Source organism: Orbicella franksi, chromosome 11, assembly GCF_964199315.1.
Source record: "Orbicella franksi chromosome 11, jaOrbFran1.1, whole genome shotgun sequence".
Classification (NCBI taxonomy): Eukaryota; Metazoa; Cnidaria; class Anthozoa; order Scleractinia; family Merulinidae; genus Orbicella; species Orbicella franksi.
The window spans coordinates 13,077,678-13,104,179 of NC_138155.1; the positions used below are offsets into that span (position 1 = coordinate 13,077,678).

A 26,502-nucleotide genomic window follows, 5' to 3' on the forward strand; every position below is an offset into this window, starting at 1 on the left:
CGCTGGGTTTCAACGCACGTGGTCGATGTTGAAATTCGCTGTACGTACCGTAAATCACGGAATTGTCGCTTCGTTTCGCTTCAGTAACTGCTTTGACTGAATATCAACCAGAAGACGTAATCTTGAGCGCTGCAGCTCGCCATAAGATCAACAAAACACTTCTGACACCATGTTACGGATGGCACGACAAGACGCATTTGCAATGCAACTCAACTCGTTTAATGCGTACTTCATGTAAGCTACTTAGAACTAGAACGCACATGTTTACTCCAAATATGGTAAGACAAACCATATACGTAACACATACATAGAAATGCGTGTGAATAATTTCTTAATTACGGGTGCTAATAAAATCAGGAGAGCAAACGTTCTTCTTGTGTTTCAGTGATCGCGAAATAAATATAACAACGAAATTTCTTCAGCCACAACATTGATTTCGATTGAAAGATTGAGCAGCTAACTGTAATGTTGAGCAACAATCATGATATACTTACTTTTCTGCGACTTGCCTTTCTTTCACCGAAGCAATCATGATACTCATTTGAACTTGGACAAATCACTCCATGCTTCTTGCTGCTATTGACAATGTTGAATTCGAAATTGCGCCCAAATAACCGACTCCTTTGGATAGGGAATCTGCTGGTCAAAAGTATGCATTTATCAGATTCACCAAAGGATTATAGGATCGGACAGAAACACCAAAATGGCGGGCAAAGATCCTGGTCAATGTTGTTGGTATTCGATAACACAGCTCTTTGTTATTTTGTAGCCTTGTTCTACGTTGGAAAGCAGTCACAAATTGTTTACAGATGTCCGTTGTTATTCCAGTTGAGTCAAATCCCAGTAAAGGGGAAAAAGAATGAAGTTTCGTTGGCAAAACAGTGTGGCAATCAAACTATTTGCCAGCAGCTGGCGGTTTCTCTTACACTCCACAGGTTTACAGAAAGCTTATGGTTCCTGCAGCTTTCCAAGGTAAACTGATTTTCTTGCATAATTTGTGAAGGTTCTTGAAATGCTGGAGTCGTTCTGGCCGGTTAAATTGATCGTGGAAGATTACAGAAGATGCAGATGCTTAACACACTGTGAAGTATTGTTGATTTCGTGAATGCAGATATTTATTTCCTAAAGGAGTCATGAAAGCAACTGTATTCAACACAACAATATACCATCAATTTCGGGTTGGGAAAATCATTCATTGCAAAAGTACAATAAGTGCAATAAATGTAAGCTCTCTCATGTAGTTTACAAATACTTCATATAGCTAGGGTATATCTTGTCTAGGATCAAGTGGACATACATGCATGTATTATACAACACCTGAAAAAAAGATATCAAAAAGCAATATCCTTCACCTTTTTGATTTTCAGGTTGATGGTGGTGCTCTTGAGGTTATGTTAGATGTGCATATTACATCAAGACCTTTTGTTTGCCACTTATTACTTGAGTTGCAAAAGGCTGATGTTATTTTCATTAGGGTGGTTGCAGTTCTCTTTAATTGGGCAGTGTTTCAAAGGTTCTTTATAATTTGGCATGTCGTTGTGCAAATAGAGGTTATTTAGAACAGCAGATATAATTCACAGCTAGGTTACGTAAAATTACTTTTAACCACTGCCAGAACTTTGTACCGTAATTTGAAAAACCATGATTCATGGATAAAATTGAATTATCAAAAAAAATACTTGTATGAAGAAATTAATGAAATTGAAATTTGAAATCCATCTCAAGAATATTTGTGCTTTTACCGTCATAAAATCTGTTTACATCTCATGAAAATTTACTGAAGAACGTACAGATTTACTAGATTCCAACTTAAGTAGCTGAGAAGTGTGTCAAACAGGATTTTAGAAAGATATATGTTAAATTTAAATAGGTTTTGTGATAAATCGCAACATAATGGAAACTCATTTCCAGCCAGATTTTGTCCTCCTTTTGCATCTGGATGTGCCTGGGTTTTGGTATTAAATTTCAATGTACAACTGTAGCAGGTTTAAATAAAACTATGAGTTATTTATACATTTTCCTATGTAAATACAGAGATTTCACTTAGTTTAGGATTTGAAGAGCAGTTATCAAAGTTCCATATAAAATGGGTAATGAAGAGTTTTCAATAGTTAGCTATATTTTCACCATCTGTGGCTAAGAAAGCTTTTGGTTAGGTTAATATTGAAGTGCTACATGTACATGAGTGATGGATAATTTTTAGATTGGCTACTATCTTTTTACTATCTCTGGCAAAGATAGCTTTTGGGTAGGTCATCACAGTGCGATATGAGTGATGGGTAGTTTTCAGATAGGCTATCTTTTTACTAACTACAGCAGAGGTAGGTTTTATATAGGATAGAGTTTTATTGTTCAATATAAGGACTAGTCTTCAGATAGCCTAGTTTTTGGCTTACTACAGTAGTGGTGGTTTTTGGATAGACAAGTTAGTGGATAGATAGGTTATCTAATTATATATTGACTATCTACACAGGAAGCTAGTTTTTAGCTAGTCTATCTATTTCCTAATTATCTGATGGATAGACATTAGTTAGCTTTAAGCCACGCCAAAGATAGCTATCTGCTATCTACAAAACCTCTTGGATAGAAAAAAAAGATAGAGATTTTCATCCGGTTAACCAGGAATGAGATAGTTGCAAGTAGCATGAAGTTAGTAATAAACTAGTAATATGATATGGTTGTTTTTGGGAGGGCTTCTTTAACTGAGGACAGCAAACTGTTGCCACCTACCAGGAAACATCTCCAAGATGAGTATTCCAAATTAAAAGAAAGAATAGAATTGCTTGTAACATTAGCTACAATAGATACATCTATATCTGTCAGGTCTTTATAAAAACAATTTTACCCACACTCTTCTCCTTTGAGCATGGTTAAACTGGTTGCATAACTGAAGTGTGAATGAACTGGTAGCCCACTCAAAAAGTCAGATTGAAGATGTAAAAACGTGTTGGGCAAAGCTAAAATCCATGGCCTCTGCTATATGACAACAGGTTTCTGGAGGACACTGTATACATGTATGTAGAGTACATTGACCCACTTGAATGTATCAACTGCAAATTTAAATGTACATGTAAATTGCAGTCTTTAATTGTCATCCCTGTATTGTACTTTAGTGTTCCTGAACGCTCTTTTTGTTTTATAACAGTGAGGTGCCTTGTTTCCATGTTAAATAGAAACTGTTAGAAATTTTTCCTTCACATAAGGTGGGCTAATTCTGACAGAGAAAGTGGAGTCTGCATTTATGCCTACAGTTGTGCAGTTTGAGTAATCTTACTGTTTTGGTCAATTCTGAACTTTCCTATCCTCTTAGGTACTGTTTGATATCGTTTCTTTAAACTTACAGCTACTGTAATCTTGAAGTGCATAGATCATTGTGATACAATGTGTAATGTTTACAGTTACTTACATTAATAGACTGCTGTGAAGAAACTTGTTCTTCATCTCTCTCTCAGTATAATCTGAGTGTATGGAATCTGTTAAGAGCATTATGCTATATTTGTATAAAATTTCTGATTGAATATTGTTATAAAGAAAAAATATTTTGATTAGACATTGTTCAGGTAGGCAGCAAGATCTAAACCCTGTCTTTAATGATATGATTTAGTGTGGCTACATTGGATGTAACAGTGGCTTTGTAGGGGACCAGAAACTCTGAATCTTCTCCTGTGTTCTTTTGGGGATCAGAAATTCTGAACCCTTTCTAGAGTTCTTTGGGGCATCAGAAATTCTGAACCCTTTCATGTGTTCTTTGGGGGATCAGAAATTCTGAACCCTTTCTAGTGTTCTTTGGGAGATCAGAAACTCTGAACCTTTTCTAATGTTCTTTGGGAAATCAGAAACTCTGAACCTTTTCTAATGTTCTTTGGGAGATCAGAAATTCTGACCCCTTTCTAGTGTTCTTTGGAGGATCAGAAATTTTGAATCCTCTCCTGTGTTGTTTGAGGGATCAGAAATTTTTAATCGTTTTCTACGGAGGTATCTCTCGAGACAAGAAATTCAAAAAAATCATTTGGTTTCTTATGCGTGACTTAAACATTACACTTCAGTTCAAATAAAAGATAGGAAATTGCTTGGAGGAATTTTTTCATTCCCTGCAAACAGGGAAACTTTTCCTCTGCGTTTTAACATCAGTTTAAGATTCTTAGTATATTGCAAAAATCGTCTTTCGAATTAAATGGCAATGATAGATTTCCGTCTAAGCTCCACGTTTCACTTTAGGCCAATTTTGCACTCATTTCCGACGGAACTTTCAAGCCTGCAACGTAAAAGTAACTATTCTCCGAGACAGGTTGCTATTTTACACCGGAAAAGTGGCCATTTTTGAGGTGGCTCTTAGTATTTGCTCTGAATTTTATCAAATTGGAACACCACATTTTAGTTTAGAAGGCGTTCCCGCCTAAGCAACCGCCCAGGCAACCGCTTGGGCATATGACATTTTGAGTTTTGCTCGTGTAAAGATAGCCTTAGTTGACCAAATCCCATTCAGATCTCAGAGCAAAAATAGTTTTCAAATGCCCCACCTTAAAATCATACTAAGTAATCAAATGCCCACAGCTCCAAGACTTACTGACAGAACCGGAAAGTTGTTGATGAAAAAACGCTTATGTAAGTCTAGGTAACATAAACAATGTCAAAATGTGGTCTTAACGGATTTTTGGGATAGTGATAATGATGCTTTTATAATAACTTTGCTTGGCAGGCGTTTAAAAGGCAGAAAGAGGGAAAACGAGGAGCTTGAAGCACAATTGGACAGGGACGGAGGAAGGGGGTGTCTGCAACGACGCCGTTTCTTGGTTGTCTTTAATTCCACAGAAGAATATAAGAAATTTTGAATGGTCACAATTAATCAAGAATTTGATCGATTGTTCTTGATTGGTTCAGTGATATGTCTTTTAGTACTTTAGCGTTCTCTCGATTACATTCAGCATGATGGTGTGTACCCTTAAGGCGGATCGAAAATGTCGGAGTTCTTTACTGACTAGAGGCAAACCTTTTCTAAATAAGTCTTTTCCCAAAACCAGTAACAAGCACTTAAAAACAGTTTTTTTTCTAATTAAAAGTGATTCAACAGCTTCCTTTTGTGCTTAAGAAGTGAAGAGAATGAACAGTTTACCATAGACCCTTTTCATAAATGGCTGCCAATTATAAATTCTTTTGTGAGTATTAAAATTAGCGTGACTAACCTCGTTCTTGAGTTGATAATTCAAAGGAATTTTTGCTTCCAAACGAGTTTAGTGAGGCTAATTTAAATGCATACAAAATAATTTTAAATTGGTAGCCATTTATGAAAAGGGTCTATTGCCCGGTGGACTACCGCTACCTACATGCCTTACGTAATACTGTGACGCTAAACTCGTACCTAGGTCTTTTCGCGCTGTATTTTTTTTTTTTTTTTGGCTTACATATAATGCAGTGGGCTACCCCCAGGGAAATGAGAGGTGGCCGCTCAATAGAGGTTAGTGTACCTTGAATATTTTTTCACTATCTAGTAGTGCACACGAAGTCATTTCAACACAATCATGACAGACGTTTATTTGAATTATCACTCGTCACCTTCAATTCCAGACTCTTGTCTGCCATCGCCCTTTGCAAGAAAACGTTTTTAAATTTTGGGTGGCCGTTTAATAGGGGTAAGGACAAAAAAAAGCCCTTATATGCACGACCAAATGGTGGCCGCGGCCGCTTTATAGGGGTAACTATTTAAGAGTACCTGCTTGTAAAAATCAGACAAATTCTTAATTTCGCGCCAAGGGTCGAAAATTCGATTTCGCTCATATTCTTATGGTAGATAGGCTAGGGCATGACAAAAACTACTGGATATATTTTTGGGCAAAACATCCTTTATTTCAAAGAAATATGCAAATTACCAAATTCAGTTAAAATCGTCATTTGATGCACCATTTTATTAAGCAAGTTTGAGAGCCTCACATGCAAAACCACATCATTCTTTCGTCTTTAAAACACTCAAATATCTACAAATGACACAGCCGTTTTTGACTTAGATGCAGTGATGTTCATATGTGCAGAAAGATGGCCACAGATTCATGGTATTTGACGTCCAATAATAGGCTGACGGTAGGCGATGTACTATATTTCCAAAACGAGAGAGAGTGTTTCATCGGGGTATCCAAACACCGAGAAACAAATGAAAGCACGAGGCCGTAGGCCGAGTGCTTTTATTGTTTCGAGGTGTTTGGATACCCCGATGAAACACGAAGCACGAGTTTTGGAAATAACTTCTTATGATCACTCTTAAAGAAATAATAAACAAAGACTTCCAATTAGAATTGCTTGCTCTCTAACATTCCTTCCTCGATAATTTCAATATCAATGATATTTTTTACCGGCGTATTTAATTTGCATTTATGGTGCGATTTAATTTATTCTGAGATGTGAAAGTTGCTGAGGTTGCCAGCATTTACAAGTTGTCGTTCAGTCAGGATGTATATCGCAAGAAAGTCGTTCGAGAGATTTCGGTAGCCGAAAAGTGTGCAGGATGAGAAGAAAAGAGTTGATAATGCAGTACCGAAATCAACAGCTTATAAAGCCAAATGGTCGTGCAAGGTTTTCGAGGAATGGAAACCGCATCCATTAGTGAAGTCCTGTACTTTGGAACCCGGCGGTCTTTTTACCACGAAAGACTTTGAAGAAAGAGTGCAAACTTTGGAAACGGCCATTACAGATATGCCTGCATGCAGTCTCAACTACTGGCTGTCGAAGTTCGTTCAGGAAGTAAACAATTCTTCTGGGGAACGTTATCCTTCCCGTTAGTTGCACTCGATTATTTGCGGACTGAGGCGTCACCTTTCTGATGTAGATGGAAGTGCTGCATTGAACCCTTTGGACATGTCCGACCGAAGGTAAGTTACATCCAGCCACCAAGTAACATTATATACATTACATGCAAACTAATCTTGCGTTCTATTAGATAAATGACAATTAATTTGGGCCAAAATTCAGAAAAAAATTTCAATTGTAACGCGAAGATAGTGGCTTGTTTCAAGCTACCAACTCTCAATAAAGGCCAAGACCTCCAGCTCAATATCTGGAATTTAAATGGAGTGAAGTAAGAATAGAAGCAGAGCTAGGATGTAGGACGTTTGGATCTGTTTACCTTGTGAAACATGACAAAGAAGACCATCGAAATGTCATTGTAAAACAAATGAAAGAGGATTCGAATTTTGGCGCGATTTTAGTGATCAAAGGTCAACAGACTCTTTTCCGTCACGTATTTTGCTAACCATACAGTTCCCTTTTCTGAATTTACGATAACATACCCTGCACAGCTCTGTGCTTGAGCTGGAAAAGAAAGCTGTTGAAATGATTGCTGAAACGCAATTGTTCCTTTCTCAGAATGTATAAAGCGTATTGAAAGGCTAAAGCTCTTCACGTGACACCTTGCATGACGGAAAGCATGTGAGATCGTGACACCATATGATAATCATGTCCCTGTTGATGTTTCCGTTTCTCTTGTTAGGAATAATTTGAATAATATGAAGTTCTTTGAATGAGAGATGATCGTTCCAATCGATAATTGTAGCTGGAAAAGAAAGCTGTAAAACATAGTAACATAAAACCTTTATTTTAACTCGATAAGAACTAAGCTACAAATTAAAGCTTGTGCACGTGGAGTTGTGTATACTACTAAATAGAAATACCTTAATTAATGCGTCAGTCAATTCCAGCAGTGCCCATCCCACCCCCCTCCCCCCCCCCGGGCAACCGCGGGGCATTTGCTCACGTTGTCAGTCCCGGGGGTGGGGCATCCGCAATTTTATCGCGGCCCGGGGGCTGGGCATTTGCGTACCCCGGGGCTATCCCCGGCCATTCGTCACACGTGTTTTGGAAAGTGCAATGGCTTGTCGTCAGGAACTAGAGAAACTTGCAGATGTTTTTAAAGGTATGTTTTCTCAATTTGAGATATTTCTTCATTACTTGTAAGCATATAAATATAAGCGACAACGTGAACTACATTTTGTTTATCACAAAACAATCACTGACCTGAACACAACTATTTCGCTTTTCGCATTCAAAACTAGCCTAGCATTTTTGAATTCATGAAAGTGGAGTTAAAATACTTAAGGTTTGCAAATTCAAATGATGCGATCTTTAAGACAGATCTTGATTCTTTACAGAAAAAGTAGCCTGCGAACACAGGCGCCTATCATCGCTCGCGGCTGGGGGCACGTCCGCCGCAATCCCAGCTATCCTATAGCAAACTGTTAAAAACAAATATAAAGAAATAAATATAATCAGAATCAACTAACACGTACTGTTGTCCTTGAAGTCTTACCGTTGCATTAAAATACTGAACAGTTGACCGTTTTATTCACTGATTAATTTAACTAGTGAGACAATCTCAGATAGTGCAGAGTGTAATGCAGGACTGTCATTAAGCTTTGAGGCATCCTTTGTCTGTATCTAGTGACTCTTAACTTGTTGGTTTGAGTAAATTGTGTCAACAGCAGGCAAGTTCACCCATAACATTAAGAGCCCAACAAGCATACGACACCAGTTTTTATGGGTTATGGCCGTTAATGTCAGCTCTGTAATGTACAGCAGTTGTAATCCAGTCATCTACATAGGTGACGAGTAGTGATCCCAAAGACATCTTGGGCTTTGCCCCTTGACAAAGATGGGCGTATACTGTAGAAACCTTGATTTTAGTCATTCATGTAATGTCATCATTGTGAGTGTGTGCACTTATCAGAGAAAAATAACTCGACATCACTTTTTTCAACATAAACTTGTATTTCTTAATCTTAGTCTTTTGATGGATAAACAGCAAGAACAACAACTGTCATGGACAATTGCCATGCTTTCACGCATCTCAGCATCCCAGTGTTCCTAGCAGGCCCCATTATTGGCAATTTCTGCCGATTGCAATACTACAAATGCTGTGCCTTGTTGTTTACAAATGACACATAAACCATTATGTCCAGCAACATTTCTTGGACTGTACAGCCCACAACAAATAATTACCTCAAATAAATCAGCATGGCTGATTAGCTCAGGCAGACCCAAGTTCAACACCTTGGCCAAGTTCGTAAATAGTCAACTGGTTTGCCTTCTTCCAGTTGGGGTTTTTAACCTTGTTGTTTGATTTGATTCATTTGTTCCTGACATTGAATTTATTCTTTATGAACAGACCGACGGTAAATAAAGGATATTTATTTATTTTAGCTACATATATGACAGTAACTTGGTCATCTTGAATTGTGTACGAGATGCACAGCTTTAGCATTGTATATATACTTTTGCATTGCTTTTGAGTAACCTCTTTGGTGTCTTTTTACTGCGTTAAGAAGACCACCCAAGTGACTTTCCATACTCGTAGATGGGCATATATATTCAGAGTACCATTTGTGGTCGTTCTTGCTTAGAGAGAAAGCAGATGATGATGGCAAGTTGTTTCTGATTTGCATAGATCTTTTTCCAGATGACTTACACAGCGTATTAAAGTGACATCCATAATTTTTTCTCAAATTCTTTAGTAATAGAAATGTAGACCATATAGAGTGACATCCATAATCGTTTCTCATTTCTCTTTAGCAACAGAAATGTAGACCATGCAGAGTGATTTCCGGAAGGTGTCGTTAGCAGCATATTCAGAGTAACATCCATTGTTGGTTGAGCTTGTGCATACCATAGCATGTTGTATGGAGCACGCATGTATAGAACATGCAATCATGTACAAACTTAAATGCACATAACTGTTCTTTGTAGTGTCTTGAATGAGATAATACAATGAAGAGTTGTAGGTAGTTTCAGTGCTTTCAGTGTCTTGGTAATGTATTACCATTCAGAATCATGAACATTTAGGCATATTGTACTCAAACAGCAGTCTGCAAAATAATGTGTAACAAAAACAATCAGTAAGCAGTTAACATTGGTAAAATATACTTTGCTGCTCTAATACTAACTTAAATCAAGTTCAAATAAATTCCCAACCCCTCAAAATACATACGACTAACTTACATTTCAACTCTGATGGCCTGCATCTTGACTACAGGTAGTGAGGAGTCACTACCTCACCACGGCACACAATGACCTCACTCTTAGAAGCGAGGTCATGTTTCCACCGAGAAACAACACATTTTATTTGGTTCATCGTATATTTTTCTCCTCTACAATTTTTACTTAATCTTTTGTATATCTGTAAACTACATGGGTATACATGTGGTTAATGCTATTAAAAATCAAACCCAAATATGAAAATAAGAAACTTGTGCTCAAGCAAAGTCAACAAAACAAAAAGATTTAGCCAACAATAAAATCATTCCTACATATCCTGACAAAATAACTAGCAATAGAAAACAATGTGCTCTAGCTGCTTACATTGAGACAAACAAAAATGGGCTTATGATCACTATAATATGACTCCAATGTACCAGAACTTTGAACTTGTTGTGGAATATTAGTGTATATGTGGTCTATCTGAGTTTTATAATCTGTTGTGTACTGTTTTATCAGCTGAGTGTAACCCTTTTGCTTGATCATATATCCCACAAGAGCTTTCTGCTCAGAGGTAGGTTCCATAAAATTAACATTAAAGTCTCCTAAAATTATGACTGGAGTCTGTGGTTCTCGAAGAATAGTGCGATGTAAATGTTCTAACGCTTCAATTAATTTAGGAAATACAACTTTTGATTTAGATCGATATATCCCAACAACATGTATCTTGTTACAACCAGGTAAATTGATAATAACAACAGTCATTTCTGTATTGTTGTAGTTTAATCTAAAGGGGTCACAGGTGCACTCTACATCATTTCTGATATACACAGCTGATCCATACGGTGTTCTAGTATTGTTCTGTGGATCATAGTCATTTCTGTAGAGGCGAAAGTTGGCCATGTCATATGCCTCATCACTGTCCCTTGAACATAAAGCTGTCTCAACGAATACATTCACATGTGCTGCTTGTACACTATAATCACACGCTACATCTTCAATATGGAGATGTAAAGATCTCACATTTAGGAACAAAATTTTGAAGTTGCTTTTGTTACTTGGTGCTTCATAAAGAAAGGAAATGCATGGTTTTAAAGATGCCTCTGATCTTAATCTAGACATTTCAGATGCAACTTTCTTGCTCACAGTTATCTTTTTCTCATTTAAGTTTAAGATATGCAAACTTGAAAGATTCCGAAGTCTGCTTAGACCAACATAATGCATATGTTCTCTCGTTGAAGCTGGTAAATCAACAACTGCTTCATTAAGCGTGTCACCTTGACAACGATGTATTGTTTTGGCCGCAGCTGGTCGTAAAGGGAATTGTCTACGAAGAACTTGAACTTGATTTCTTTTGTACAATCTAAATTGCCTTGTGATTTCTAAGATTGGTGTCCAGGTGCTTTGTATTTGTACATTATACAAATGAGAATATTCTCTTCGCCAGTGATGACCGATCTTAGGATCCTGAAACATTACCCATATAATACTTGGTCTGGTAGAGTCCGGTACTCTGTAATCAATTTTTTCAACTGTACATTCTGCTCCATTAGTCATACCATCAAGGACAGACACATTTGTTGTTAGGTCATACTTTGCTGTAACATGGACAGAACAAACAGAAAATAATCCCATGGTTTTGGTTGGATCATTTGGGATTTTTTGTTTCAGTCTTTCCTTTAGTTCATCGGACAGATCTCCAATTACAATGTCAACTGCGCAAATATTAACTTTTTGGTTTTTGGAGTTATTAAATATTTTAACATTGTGACTGTCTACTGCTTGGTTAGTACTAAACAAGTGAGTGATGTTCATGGGATAATTACTTTCTCCTGGCTTTACTTTTAAAATCCTTCCTTTTAGGACCTCTATATCTTGCTCTGTGTGTTTTCCTTCTCTAAGGCGATTTAAAAGCTCTGCAAATTCTTTGTCATCTTTCTGTCTCATAATTTCTGACAATTCATACATCTTAAAATGTTCTTGCCAAATATTTGTGGCTAATGCACTGTAGGCACTTCCTGAATTCTCAAAAATCCACTTGTCAAAAACTGGCTTTAACTGAAACAGGTCACCAACAGTGATCAAATTAACTCCTCCAAATGGTTTTGGTGTACCCATGATCTGCTGTAAGCGTAAATTCAAGAACGTGAACATGCCACTGCCTACCATACTAATCTCATCTATGAAAATAACCTGAAGTTTTCTCAGCTGTGCTCTAATAGTGTTAAGTCTGTCTCTGTCAAGTGTACAATACTCAAAACCTCGATTAGCAGGTATTTTAAAAGCAGAGTGAAGAGTGTTACCACTGATATTAAATGCTGCTTTTCCTGTTGGTGCCACTTTAAGTACTTTAACGTCATCAGGGTTTTCACCTGGAACACTATTTAAGTACCTGATCAAAGCTTCATATAAAGCATTAGTAACTGTAGTTTTGCCAACACCAGCCCCACCACTTAAAAAAAGTCTAAGTGCTTCATCACTAGTTTTGATGGATTTCAACACATGATAGAAGAATTCCATTTGCTTTACATTAAGTGAACGAACAAGTTTCCGAAAATCATCATCAGTCATGCGTTTTACTACAAGATCTTCATCGTCATTTGCTCTTGGAAAGATGCCGATATCATCCATTAAATCATATTGATAGTGTTGCTTATTTGTGCTTGGATCAAAGCATCCAAATAACGGACTTGGTTTTGCTCCTATCTCTTGGTCTTGTTCGTCTCTATGTTGAGTATTTGGGGCCACATCTACAAATTCTTTCAGTTCATCATTTTCAATATTTTCTATTGCATCATCAAGCACTTCTGCATTACAATCATATTGCCGTCTGTTCTGAACTATTGTGTTCTTAAGTTGTTCATATCTCTCTTGGTAACTTTCGCAGTTTTGGATAAGATCTTTGTTTTCATTCCTCCAAGGAGTGTACAGCATTAACTGTTCTCTGCTATAGTTCTCAGGGTCCTTGTTTTTGTTAAATCTTACTGAACGAATAATTTTAGATTTTTGTCTTTTAACTAGTTTCAATCCACCTTTTAGTTCATATTCTTCACATATTTCTGTCTTATCATTGGTGAGATCATCATCAACATTATCATCAAAATCATTCTCAGGTAAGTAATCATCAGAAGTAGACGTTTTAACTTGACCCACATGTCCTACCTGACTTTTATTTTGCTTGACACAGTTATACCACGCTACAAAATCAGCCAGACACAATTCTTCTAATTGTTTTGGTCGTCTTTGGTATCTTTTGATAAAGTTGTCTGATTCAATATCTTCAGAGCTATCAGGTAGTTCTTGAAGCTTATCCATTGATTTTAGTAGGAATGTTCTTTCCTCAGGGTTGGATGTGTTAATAAACTGGAATTCACGAGATGACCTTCTTAAAGGCATTTGCAAAACCAAATACACTGCTTCTTGTGCACTGATCTCAACAGCATTGAGAAATTTGTTTCCAATGTGTCTGACTTTGTTTATAATGTCTTTATTACCAGAGCTTGCTTCTTCAGATGCTTTTCTTAGTAATTTGCTCATTCCTCTTTGTCCTTTAGTAATATATGACAAAATGTAAACAGCACAAGCATAAGGATCCAAGATAAACTGTATATCCATGTTAGCTTGCCAAGCTTTCAATAAATCAGAGTTGTAACTATTGATTCTTATTTCAGATGGAAATCTTTTTAGCAGAAGTGTGTCACGCTTCAGTGAATATCTCACGGCCGTGATATATTGTTGCTCTGTGAAACCCAGTTTCTGGAGAAATTCTCCAAAATTCATTTCATTGTCGTATTTTAAATTGTCTAATAAGTCGTTTATTTTTTCACAATTTTTCTTTACTAAACCCTCGTCATTTTCATTTAAAGTGTTTTCACTAAGAGGTTCTAAAATCATTGTTCTTGGCATTGGTGGTAATGGAAAATTGAATCTGCAAATCTTATGACCCTGTTTTTTGCATGTTTTTGAGTGTTGGTGTCTCTGTAAATTAACCAAATCACCCAGTTTTTCTGAATCTGCCTTACATGCAACATACCTATCAATGAATTTAGCAATATCATCATTTGAATTTTTTCCATATTGAGGAGCCTCTTTCACCCAGAATAAAGAATGTATGTGTGGAGAACCACGTTGTTGGAATTCAACCCTATAGAAAAAATCAATTACTTCACCAATGGGCTTCAGTGCACTTTTCAAAATGTCACGAAGAAACAACTGCACCATGTGTTCAAAGTTTCTAGCACAAGTGACAGGATCACTTTTAATTAAGTCTGATTTTTTTTGCCACGTCATAAATTGGATTTCGCTGTCAGTATAATTTTTCTCATCAACAAGCCGCCCTAATATCTGAAGCAAATGTGTCCATCTGGTCTCTGCTGCTGAAAATGAACAGAACCACGTAGGCTTACCGAGTTGACGAATCATTGCAAATAAGTCCTTTTTGCATCTCTCAAAGTACGGAGGGGACCCCCTTAGATTTCTAAATACTCTGAAGCCTTCATCGAGGTGTATCAACTTTTCCCAAGATCCAGCTGATTTCAAATCACCGGCTGTATACTTTTTACCTTTTCTTTTGCACTTGCGAAGAGAAAGTGATGCACTGCCTTGAATCTGTTTGATTTGCAATTTCTTCAGTTTATAAAAAATGTTAGGGACGCTCTGTGCTACTCTTCTATCTTGACTTCACAATTCCCACTTGCAAATTGTACTATAATGCACTGGTACTATTCTTTCACTATTATCAGCTCTTCGTTTTCCGCAAAATATTGTGGGAAATGACAAAAATTCTGAATCTTTATCAATAAATATCCCTAAAGGTCTGTTACCTTCAGCTGGTGCAAAGCTCATTATGTTCTCCCCATGTTCAGTCATGTCTGGTTCTTGCAGCAAAGTGTCCATAATTCCTGAAGGGCGTTCTGTTTCTTCACACCAGTTTTCATCACTGTCACTTTCACTGTCGTCATTGGAATTGCCTTTCTCTGCAAACATATTCTGTTCACCCTGGTTCTTTCCTTTTTCATAAACATCTTCAGCTGTATTTGAGCTTTTCACATTTTGCCCTTCAATAAATTGTGACATCTCCCCACCATTTCCATTCAGTGCATTCAACCATCTATCAGCAACTTGTACACCTTCATTCTGAAATAATTTGCTTGTCTGAACTAAATATTTTGCAGCTTCTAATACTTTGCTAGGTCTGATGCTCTGAAACTGATAGTAATGTTTGTAACTAAGACGTCTTTTTAGCTTTATTGGAATGGTCTGTGATTCATTAACTGGTCTTGGTAGAACATTTACAGTCAAATTAACATCAGCTGGTACATTGATAACATTCCCATGAATACTCAACTGACCACCAGTAGGTAATTCCCTAATCTGCATAAATGGTATACGTGGTGATATGAGCCTTTCTTCAAGAACACTCAGATTTAGTATTTCTGGTTTATCGGGAAATATCATTTTGTTGGCTTTTGCACAACTTGGTAATTTACCATCTTTAAGGTTAGAATGACATGTTGAACAAATCCACTCGGTGTTATTTATACTCTTAATTCCAGTCAGGCATAATTTAAGAATATTTTGAGGGCATATTTTATAAAGATTTGGATTACATTTTGTCACAGATGATCTGTACCATAACTGATCACAGGAAGTGCAGATATATTCTGGGCCACATTTGATATTCCTATGAAATGTTTCAATCAGTTCGGACATTGTCAAAATGTGAACAGATTCTCTGCTGTGACAAGTCTGCTCTTTAGTTTCCTGAAAATCATTTCTCTTTCTTTTTGTACATGTAGCCTCTTGTTGGAAATGATTTATGCCACTAGAATCTCTTGACCTTTTTCTATTCTGTCCAGGGTCGTGGCTCTTGTTTACAATGTTAATTCCATTCTGTGTACTATCCGTCATATTTTGGAACCGAGCTTTGTTTCTCTTGTTGTTTAGTTGAACTTTGTCTGGATTTGCTTGTTTATACTTTTTAAAATCTCGTCTTTGGCATTCTTTCACTTTCTCTAGATTGTTTGCTCGTCTTTTTGTTTTTGCTTGTTTCTGTATATGTTTGACTTTCTCTGGATTTGCTTCTTTATGTTTTAGAAAATCTCTTCTTTGGCATTCTTTCACTTTTTCTAGATTACATTCTCGTCTTTTTGTTTTTGTTTGTTTGTCCATTTGTTTGACTTTCTCTGGATTTGCTTCTTTATATTTTAGAAAATCCTGTCTTTGGCATTCTTTTACTTTCTCTTGATTACATTCTCGCCTTTTTGTTTTTGTTTGTTTGTCCATTTGTTTGACTTTCTCTGGATTTGCTTCTTTATATTTTAGAAAATCCTGTCTTTGGCATTCTTTTACTTTCTCTTGATTATATTCTCGTCTCTTTGTTTTTGTTTGTTTGTCCATTTGTTTGACTTTCTCTGGATTTGCTTCTTTATATTTTAGAAAATCCTGTCTTTGGCATTCTTTAACTTTCTCTTGATTACATTCTCGTCTTTTTGTTTTTGTTTGTTTGTCCATTTGTTTGACTTTCTCTGGATTTGCTTCTTTATATTTTAGAAAATCCTGTCTTTGGCATTCTTTTACTTTCTCTTGATTATATTCTCGTCTCTTTGTTTTTGTTTGTTTGTCCATTTGTTTGACTTTCTCTGGATTTGCTTCTTTATATTTTAGAAAATCCTGTCTTTGGCATTCTTTAACTTTCTCTTGATTATATTCTCGTCTCTTTGTTTTTGTTTGTTTGTCCATTTGTTTGACTTTCTCTGGATTTGCTTCTTTATATTTTAGAAAATCCTGTCTTTGGCATTCTTTTACTTTCTCTAGATTACATTCTCGTCTTCTTATTTTTTTTTTGTTTGTCCAATTGTTTGACTTTCTCTGGATTTGCTTCTTTATATTTTAGAAAATCCTGTCTTTGGCATTCTTTTACTTTCTCTTGATTATATTCTCGTCTCTTTGTTTTTGTTTGTTTGTCCATTTGTTTGACTTTCTCTGGATTTGCTTCTTTATATTTTAGAAAATCCTGTCTTTGGCATTCTTTTACTTTCTCTTGATTATATTCTCGTCTCTTTGTTTTTGTTTGTTTGTCCATTTGTTTGACTTTCTCTGGATTTGCTTCTTTATATTTTAGAAAATCCTGTCTTTGGCATTCTTTTACTTTCTCTAGATTACATTCTCGTCTTCTTATTTTTTTTTGTTTGTCCAATTGTTTGACTTTCTCTGGATTTGCTTTTTTATAATTTAGAAAATCTTGTCTTTGGCATTCTTTTACTTTCTCCAGATTACATTCCCGTCTTTTCGCTTTTGTTTGTTTGTCCATCTGCTTGACTTTAACAGGATTTGCTATTTTATAGGTTTTTGAAGCTTGCCTTTGACATTCCCGTGATTTTTCAAGATTTTCTTTTCGTTTCTGTTGTTTCTTCTTATTCTCGCTAACTTTGAATTGCCTATTAGCCCTTTTCTCTTTCATATATTGCCTCATGAACGCTCTTCGCTTTTCCAGAGGGTCACTGGCAATAGAAGTGTCTAGAGATTTTTGGTTCACTGGACTGACAATCTGTGTGATGCATGCTTGATTTCTATCATTTAGTAATGTAGTTTCCTCCTGTGTTTCACTCTGATGTCTTTGCAGTATATTTAATTCTTCATTCTCTACTGGAGTAGTTGAAACATAATGAATTTCATCTAAATGACCTATATAAATCGTTCTGGGTCTTCCCTGCATGTTGACGGGATTTATCACATTACTCTCTGCAAAGTTCTCAGCGCTTTCTGTGATATAAATTGTACAGTCTAATGCATTAGCAACTGCTTGTATAATGAGATTGTCACACCAAGTTCCCTGTCTAGACATGTTATTTAAATATTCCAACCATGAGTATTCAATGTTGCTTTCAATAAACGATTCAGGGTGATATCTCAAATGCTCAATCCCAACTGCGCGTACCTGTAAGTGATAAGCTGCAGTGCCATATAACTGATGTGAAACTGCTCTAAAAAAACAGTCTCCTGCACCACCAACATCTAATGGTCTTAATCCCATCTGAGCTAATCTGAATGCTAAAACTAACATGGACGGACTTTCACACGTTTGGTTGACTTCTGATGACATTCTATTACTTTGAACTGTTTCTGACGACTCCATAAAAAAGACAGGTCCAGGATTCGTTTCAACATCGTTGGCCAATCTAATCAGCAGCGGAAAGTAAAAGCGATACAGCCACATTTGGGTCAACCAAAGCACAGCGTAATAATTCATTTGCCATAAACGTACTTGTCTCTGTAATACAGGTAGGTATATCGCCTCCAGATAGAACATAAACAACAAAGTCGACCAAAACTGCCCCTTCACACAATGTGAAAATTATTTGGCTTTTAAGAAAATATTGTGCAAACCCACGGAGGCTCGATATTGCATCAGCGAAATCATCATTTAAACTATAAACTTGCAATTGATAAGCTAATAAGTTCAGTTTTATCTTACCTTTAAATGTTTCTCACTCAAGTCAGCTCTTCCTTCAGTTCGTCAAATTGATCAGCCTTCACAACAAGATAACTTTTCAATAACTCAGTTCAACTTCAAATGCTTTATGCAAGAGCTGTGTGCTCAGATACTACAGTTAGCAAGCTGGCCCGGCCGAAACAAACGCTCACGTATTCGAGGCTTCGATTTAGTGTTGGACCCTTGCTAACGGTGTGGTGCGTTGTGTGTGCGGTTTGTTTTGCTAGTTAGTGAGCGCAGATTCCAATAGACAGCGTTCACCATAAACGTGAACGCTACAACACTCTTTACAGCTTCGTTTTATACAGACTAATAAGTCGCGTAAGGTCCTTGCACTTCCAAAATGGAGGATCGCTAAGAAGAAGTAAACAACTTAATCACGTGTCAAACGATCTTAGATTGTGACGTCATCTAAGCGCTGATCGAAAGTAGCGTCATCCGGTGTGCGAAAGGAACCGAATCAGATCCTGCTGTGGAAAAATTTACGCTTAACATGTTATTTAGTTATAATTTTTTCTTCGGTGATATATACTGCTCACAAACGCGACTTTGAAGCGCTCACGCTTCGGTTGGTGAAATGTTTAATAACCGTGGGATCAGCTCAATTTCATTGGCTGCTCGACTTAATTTGATTACTTTGTTGACTTTGAAAGCAATTTTCGGCAAAGGTAAAAATTGAGCTTGAACCGAAAAACAATAATGACAGGCCATTAGAATCACTTGCGAGTCACGTTTGGTTACATTCAGCGTACAGCTATCATCCGGCAAGGAAAAAGTGTGCGTGACAATCAAAGTAGGGGTCATGAACTTGTTTTGATCTGGTTAACTGGCATGTTTCCAACGACCTTCAAAAAAGAGAAGAAATCATATTACATTTGTTTTCGATTTCCATACCTACTTGAGTAATGACGCGTTTGATCGAGAAATACAAAGTAACTGAGAAATTATTGCGATATTAAAACTTGGAGAGAACTAAACACGGCTACACGGCTAAAGTTTCACGTCACTGATGCAAAATTCGATTATCCAGTGATTCGAAATAGTCAAGAAGCCCAGTTTGTTAAATTAATTTGTTCGCTTTAAATTTATTTATTTATTATTTCATACAAGTTATTGCATACAGGTGGATTGCAAAATTTTGTGAAATAATCGGAGGCATGTCCATTGCTGACATATCAAGACGCCACAAGGTAAATGTTGGCGAAATAACCACTACCGTGGCGGTATGGCTGAATTACTCACGGCATTGTTTCTCAATTCTCAGAATGAAGCGTGCAAAGCTGAACGAATATTTGCTGAAGAGCATTGATAGCATTGCCAGTTTAATTCAGGTCGTCTGGAAGGAAACTAAGAATTTCCAAATCATCTCTTGAAAGCTTTTAAGTGTCACTGAATTTTAATTGTGGAGAAAAAGGCGCCACGATTAAGGCGACACGGAGTCTGCAACACATGTAATTATTGACAAGTCAGATCTTATGATACAGACTAATGAAAAATTAAATTGTAAATAATGCTAAATTCTAAAGCTCAAAGCCCGTGAAAGCAAGACGTGCTAGCCACTGAAGAGAAGCATACGTTCTTTCGAGAGACAAAAAATAGTGGACACCCCTGCTCGGTTCACTTCCGGTTTGTATTTACCTTGATAGTCTGCTAGGGTTTTTTCTCTTACAATTACTGTTTGTCACAACAGCTTTTAAATTTTACTCTAGTGTTTAAGTTGATTTTCTTTTATTTTGAATTCAATAATAAGTTGAAGAAGAATACGTGACAATTTAGCTTTTCACGCCAACTTTGTAACTTGATACTTTTGTTTTCCTCGCGAAGGTATGTAACATGAAACCTTTGTTTTCTCCAAAACACACGGAAGATGTAATTGGTTTTTCTTTCATCGCTGGAGATAGATGGAGGAAAGTTAAATATCTGATGAAGAAATGGAAAAGAAACGATTTTGTTTTTCTCAAAACGCAAATTTTATTTTTCACCGATTAACAAGAACTAATTTAATTATCAAATAGTCACGGAATACAAGTACCACTTGTTGCCGCCAAAACCATTCAAATTTATACACCTTGATATCGATTATTAGATACAACTGAGAACATTGACGAGAAGTATTGAACGTAAACAGCGCCACCTGGTCGAGATCATCTCCTACATCGGTGAACGAGGTCCCTTAAAGACTGATTAAATTAATTCGTGCTATCACAGCTGCCACGGAGTCTGAAGCAATATCTGAGCACTTTCCTGGTTTCTTTTGTCAAAAATGTACAATTTGACAAGTTTTGATGCCAAACTCGGGAATTTTTTTGGGCCATTTACAGAGACAACTAAAGCCGCTAAGGAGATGCAATACGTTACCCTTCTTTATTTGAACCTGACAAACACATTATTTTAAGTTGAAAAAAGCAGATGATATTTATTGAACCAACCTTGGGGTAATTCCAAAAGACACGTAGTCACAGTAGCGTTTTTTTTTTTTTTTTTCACTAAAAAGGGATAAGTGGCGTTACTAGAAAAACAACTGTCGTCCTCAGTCACATCACATGGCAAAAACCGCGTGGCTCTGGGAATGAAAACGGAGTGTGGGACCCTAACGATGTAAGGACGCATGCGTCTTACTTATTGGATTCTACCACAAGGAAGAGCACTTAACGTTTGTGTGTGATCCCTTATGAAATATATCTTCCGCGTAATGTATAGTCGACGCGAACGTTAACTTATCTGTGCATGCGTTTAGAGCAAATTGGTTTCGTTTTAGTACCACAAGGAGAGCAAGAACTTTTCTGAAACAAATATATAGCTTTGTTGTCAGCAAATAGAGGTAGGTAAAACAAGTTTTACTTAAGTAACCCACCCGACCCCCTTGCCGTAATGTTAATTAATTAATTAAAATTAATGAATTAAACAAACATTAAAGTTTACACCTTAGCGCCATAGGGCCATAGTGCCATAGCGCCATAGCGCCATAGCGACTTAGTTCCTTAGCGGCAGGCAACCCCCATAACCATCCCAATAGTGCACTCTGCACTAAAAACTGCGGAGGTGTTGGAAGGCGACGATCCCGGGGAGGGGCATTTGCCCTCTTTCCTCGTCCCCACCTCGGGGCATTTAGACAGCTTATGTGTCCCCACCACAGGCAATTTGCCCATTTTAAAAAAACAAATGCTAATGCCCGGGGGTTAGCCCGGGGGGGGGGGGTGGGGGGGATGGGCACTGCTGGAATTGACTGATGCATAACATATATGCATGTAAAATACTAAATACGGAGTTAAGATTAAAGTGTTAATCTAGGCTTAAAATATTAGAAGTTTCTAAAAACACACGAAATCACTATTGGCAGTTGAACAGTCGAAAATAAAGTCTTTAAAATACTCCTTGGTAATAAGTATAATTTCCTTAACATTTAAATTTTAGATTTTATCATTGTGATTAATTAAATTCCAGCGGCTGACCCGCGAAAGGCTAGTAAGTCTCTCATCAATCTGCTATTGCATCTGGGCATCGAAGCTACATTCTGACCATGTAACAAGTGAGAACTTTCTCTATTTCTAAAGATACTCCTAGAAGGCCAATCTGGGAGGATATCATAATTTGCGTTATAGAAGAATTTAAATATTTCCACTTTATAGTGTAATCTGATTGTAAGGCCAATTTGCAAAGTTCAATACTTGGCTAGAAGTAGAAGTCTCTCAATTGAGCTAATAATGTCGGAGTTACAGCACGCACCTCACAAAACCAGGCCTTATACAAAGATGGCAAAATCACACTAATATAAAATTTTAGCAGGACTTCCTTCGGTAAAAACCCAGAAAGTTTCACTAATTCTAATTTGTCTGCAAAGCTTTTCTTTAGATCCAATGCAAGTGGTACCCAAGTGAGTGTTATCTACAGTCAATCCCAGCAGGCGGGTTTTTGTGACATAGCGCAATATTGAGTTTACTATGGTATTTTCGTCAGGGGTAGAGGTCCCGGCACATGATGGCTGTCTTGGTGAATAACACAACTTCGCTTTTTGCTGGATGTGGTGTCAATCGATTTTCCAGACACCATCTGTAGACTTCTTGCAAAGTTTGTTTAATAGGGCGATAGCCATATCTGCAGACTACCCAATGCAAAAGATTGCTGTTGAAATTGTTTCTAAAAGGAAAATGGTCCTTTCTCAGAAAATAAAAGCGTATTTAAAGGTGACAGCTCCTCGCGTGACACCTTGCGTGACGGAAAGCAAGCGACGGAAAAAAATATGGAAAAGAGAAATACCGTTAGTAAAATATTTTTGCCTGTCTACATTAAGTTTAGAATTAAGTTTAGAAATTTTGATGCTCCCAAATTAATTGTCATTTGTTTAATAGAACGCAAGATTTGTTTGCATGGAATGGATATAATGTTACTTGGTGGCTCTAAGTATGTTAAAAGTATACAGTTGATTAGTATTTGAAGTTGTTTGGATGGGAGATGATCATTCAAATAAAGACAATCATTCTAGTACAAGTCAAGTTTATTTTTTTACAAGTCAGCGTTTTACTAGTCCGCGTTTTACAAGTCCGCGTGTTACAAGTCCTTGTTTTACAAGTCCGTGTTTTACAAGTCCGCGTTTTACAAGTCTGCGTTTTACAAGTCCAGTCCAGTCCAGTCCGCGAAATACAGTATGCCCAAATAAAATGGCATGGACAGAGTTTGTTCGCTCAGGTAATTACTAATTAAATTTAGTCTGTTTTTCTCACGAATTAGTCACGTTGTGATTTCCAGTTTTTATTTCAGCCAGTTCTTGCTTCATTGATCTATAATTTGTTTACGGCGATTTTTTTTTAAATTGTAGCCGGACAGCGTAGTGAGTGCAGGCACTAGCTTTATCAGCTGTTGTCTAAAACATCAGAAAGTACAACGAACGTGATTTGGACCGAGGCCACGTACACTATAGAATACGATTACCAAAAATATATATACATAAATATATTATATATATGAACAGATAATCAGTGAATAAATTGTTTCACTTATCCTAAGGGTGCTCTGCACAAAATAGATCAAAATATGCAGCATATGCCGTGATAGCATTGCGTGACGAACAAATAACTAACGGCTGCAAGATCGTGTTGCTCCGACAAGCTTGTCAGCAATGGTCAGCAATCGATAAAGCGTAATATTTTGGTGTAGTGCAAAAGCAAGCAACTATCTACAAATGACTTTATGTGGTTTTTTTATGGGTTTTATTTATTTGTCTACGAGAGTCAGTCACGTGGTCTTGTGTCTCACGGCGCACCAGTCTGAGTCAGCCATTTCACTTGTAAGCGTGGTCTCTAGTTTCCCCTGCTTTTAGTTTTGAAGGTAAGTCGTTTTTCATTTTGAGCTTGGACTTGATTTTTGCATCTTATCATTTATTTTACGTGTCGAAAATCTGGCTTCGTAATTAAGTACAAATAACGAAGCCCGTTTGCAATTGTTGTTTAACTTTCAGGTGTTCATGCAAGTCGACAAATTGAGACAACGGTAGTAAAGTTCCCCTCGAAAGCTAGGGCAGACTTGGCATGTGGCCAGTGCAGCTTCTTCAGGGCAGCTACAGGAGCCGTTGTACTTTCAAAAACCAATATTCATTGCTTTGAACCGTCAGAAGTTTAAAATGTCTCCATCAGTGACCACAAATTCAAAGACAGTACCGCTTGAGTTTGAAAACAATGTAAATCACAGATGCCTTCTCAAGACTTTCGGAAACAAGAGCGTAATATATTTCATCGCTTTACATTTGGATGGAATTAGTGGAATTATTTGTTTACAAATGTAAGTCACGGAAGAGGTCATTCAGCGATCAGTTGACTGTAAAGCCGTCGATTTGCGGAATATATTGTTACCCTTTTGAGTAAGTACACTTCACCTCAGTTTGAATATGAACTGTGACCTTTTCTCTTTGTCCAAATTAGATATTCAAAAGTGAAATTAATTACGTTGTTAGAGTTGTTTGTTTACTGTACTTAGCAATCATAACCACATTGTTCGAAAAGTAAGCTTATTATATTTGGAGATTTAGGAAATGATTTTTTTTTTTGGCCATTTCTTTTAATTAACATTGTTGACCATACATTAATGTGATGTATAGATTTTTCTTATCTAAGGACGGTGCCTACTAAATACAAAGGTTTTTGCACCAGTTTAGGATCACGCGGAAATAGTAGATCTTTATAAAGGCTATCGGAATCCAAGAAGAAAAAATGGGGGTAGCCACGCATTTTTTCGAGATAATTAGCCTTGAGTCTCAACAAAAATGCTGACATCGGCATTTTTCTGAAAATATAGGGAGAGCATATTTCTTCACAGCTTTCTTTAGAATTCGCCTTTACATACAGAAAAGCAAACAAATTTATAAAGATCTGAAAACTACAGGGTAAATGGTAACATAAAACCCATTTTTGGTATGTTTTAAATACCAAAATCGTTGCAACCGCACTCTTAGCATCTCTGACAGCCTTCCTCTGTTTCAGCTAAAATACAGTCTAAACATCTTTTGCTCACAAACAGAAACTAATCACGTGTTGAATAGACTTGCCACTTCCATTTCATAACATAAGACATAGGGGTAACCACTCGTTCTTTAAAGTTATTGATCCTTATTGAAATTTTTTACGGTACCCGTTAATTTTTTTTTTTCCTTTCACATCCCCGGTAAGTAAAACATTTGCGTATCTCGCTCTTGTTTTGCGCGCGCACTACGCCATCTGCAGGTACAGGCTTACAGTTGGACTTCAGTGCAATGTTCGACAGATAACAGCTAGTTTTTCAGCTGGAAGACGTTAACGGTTAGTGGTTAGCCATATGTCGCTGTTCTGGTTTTCCTGGTTTAAGTACAGGTTCATTGAACTTGATTTGGTCACAATAGGAGAATTTTGCTTTCAATTTAGTGGTGTACTTGGTAGCGTAGTTGATTGCGTCATGTCAACCCAGCTCGCGCGTGGCGCTTAGACCATGCCTTGCGTTATGCGCAGAACGTGTGCACACTAACAAAAGTAGGCACCGTCCTTAAATTTGTTAAGCCATATATACAATCAGTTTTATTTAAAACTAGATCATTGTTTAATACCATTTATTGGCTTGTTAGTCGTAGTTCATTGGCTTGTTAGTCGTAATTCATTGGCTTGTTAGCCGTAATACTAGTATATCATTCAGGAATTATGCCCTGCTCTACAAATATGGTAAGTTTATATTTATAATCTAGTTATTATAAACAATTATTGAATGAGGTTTTTGTGATATCCGGAATAATCAAGGTCGAGGTAAATGTCATCAGCCGAAGCCGAAGGCTTCGGCTGACAACACTAACCGAGACCTTGATTATTTCGGATATCACAAAAGCCGAATCTCATAATTGTTTTATTATACATTGTTTTAAAGAAAATAACGACAAACGCTTTATCGCTCCGAACACAGTTTATTTTCGACGAGCAGGTTCTTACGTGAACTTGATATTTCTCTAGGAAATCATAGATTGCGCGCTCAACGTACGGATTATTCACTATTCTGCTAGCAGATTGGTAAATAACCTGTAGGTTGCGCTGTTTTCCAGAATTAACTGTAGGCTTTTATCCAATGAGAAGACAAATGGTGACTACAATGTATGAGAAAAACGATTATTGCACTCACGCTCGCTGGATATGAAATGATTATAGTCAACTCAATACTACATGCCTCGTTGGCTATCCATTGTCTCATATCCAACCTGCACTCATGGAATAACCGTTAATTATTTGCGGGTTCATAAAAAGATTTAGGCTTTCTTGGAAATCCTCTCAATTTAGAGCTGTTGTGGTTATGCTTTGATATGGTGTGAGTTTGTACTTGCTGATTGAATTATTGACTGATTGATTAAATGATTGACTGTTTGATCGATTGACGGATTGATTGAAAGATGCCTACACTCCAGTAACAATTATCTCATCTCATCAGCTAGCACAAAAAATGACAAATGCTCCGCAATTAACCGATTACATACATTTTAGAGGGCTTGCTTTGCAGCAGGAAATAATACAATGAATGTATAATACAATGAATCAATTAATCTTTTGCTG

At 36.9% G+C, this 26,502-nt stretch overlaps 1 protein-coding gene across 1 annotated transcript; it reads right to left on the bottom strand.

The window, feature by feature from the left end:
• Positions 1–10,326: 10,326 nt before the first annotated feature.
• LOC145502672 (uncharacterized) lies at positions 10,327–15,046 on the bottom strand. The gene has a single exon (XM_081482020.1). It carries the CDS (start codon positions 14,374–14,376, stop codon positions 10,327–10,329), a length of 4,050 nt encoding a protein of 1,349 aa, XP_081338146.1. The 5' UTR covers positions 14,377–15,046.
• Between the last annotated feature and the right edge of the window lie 11,456 nt (positions 15,047–26,502).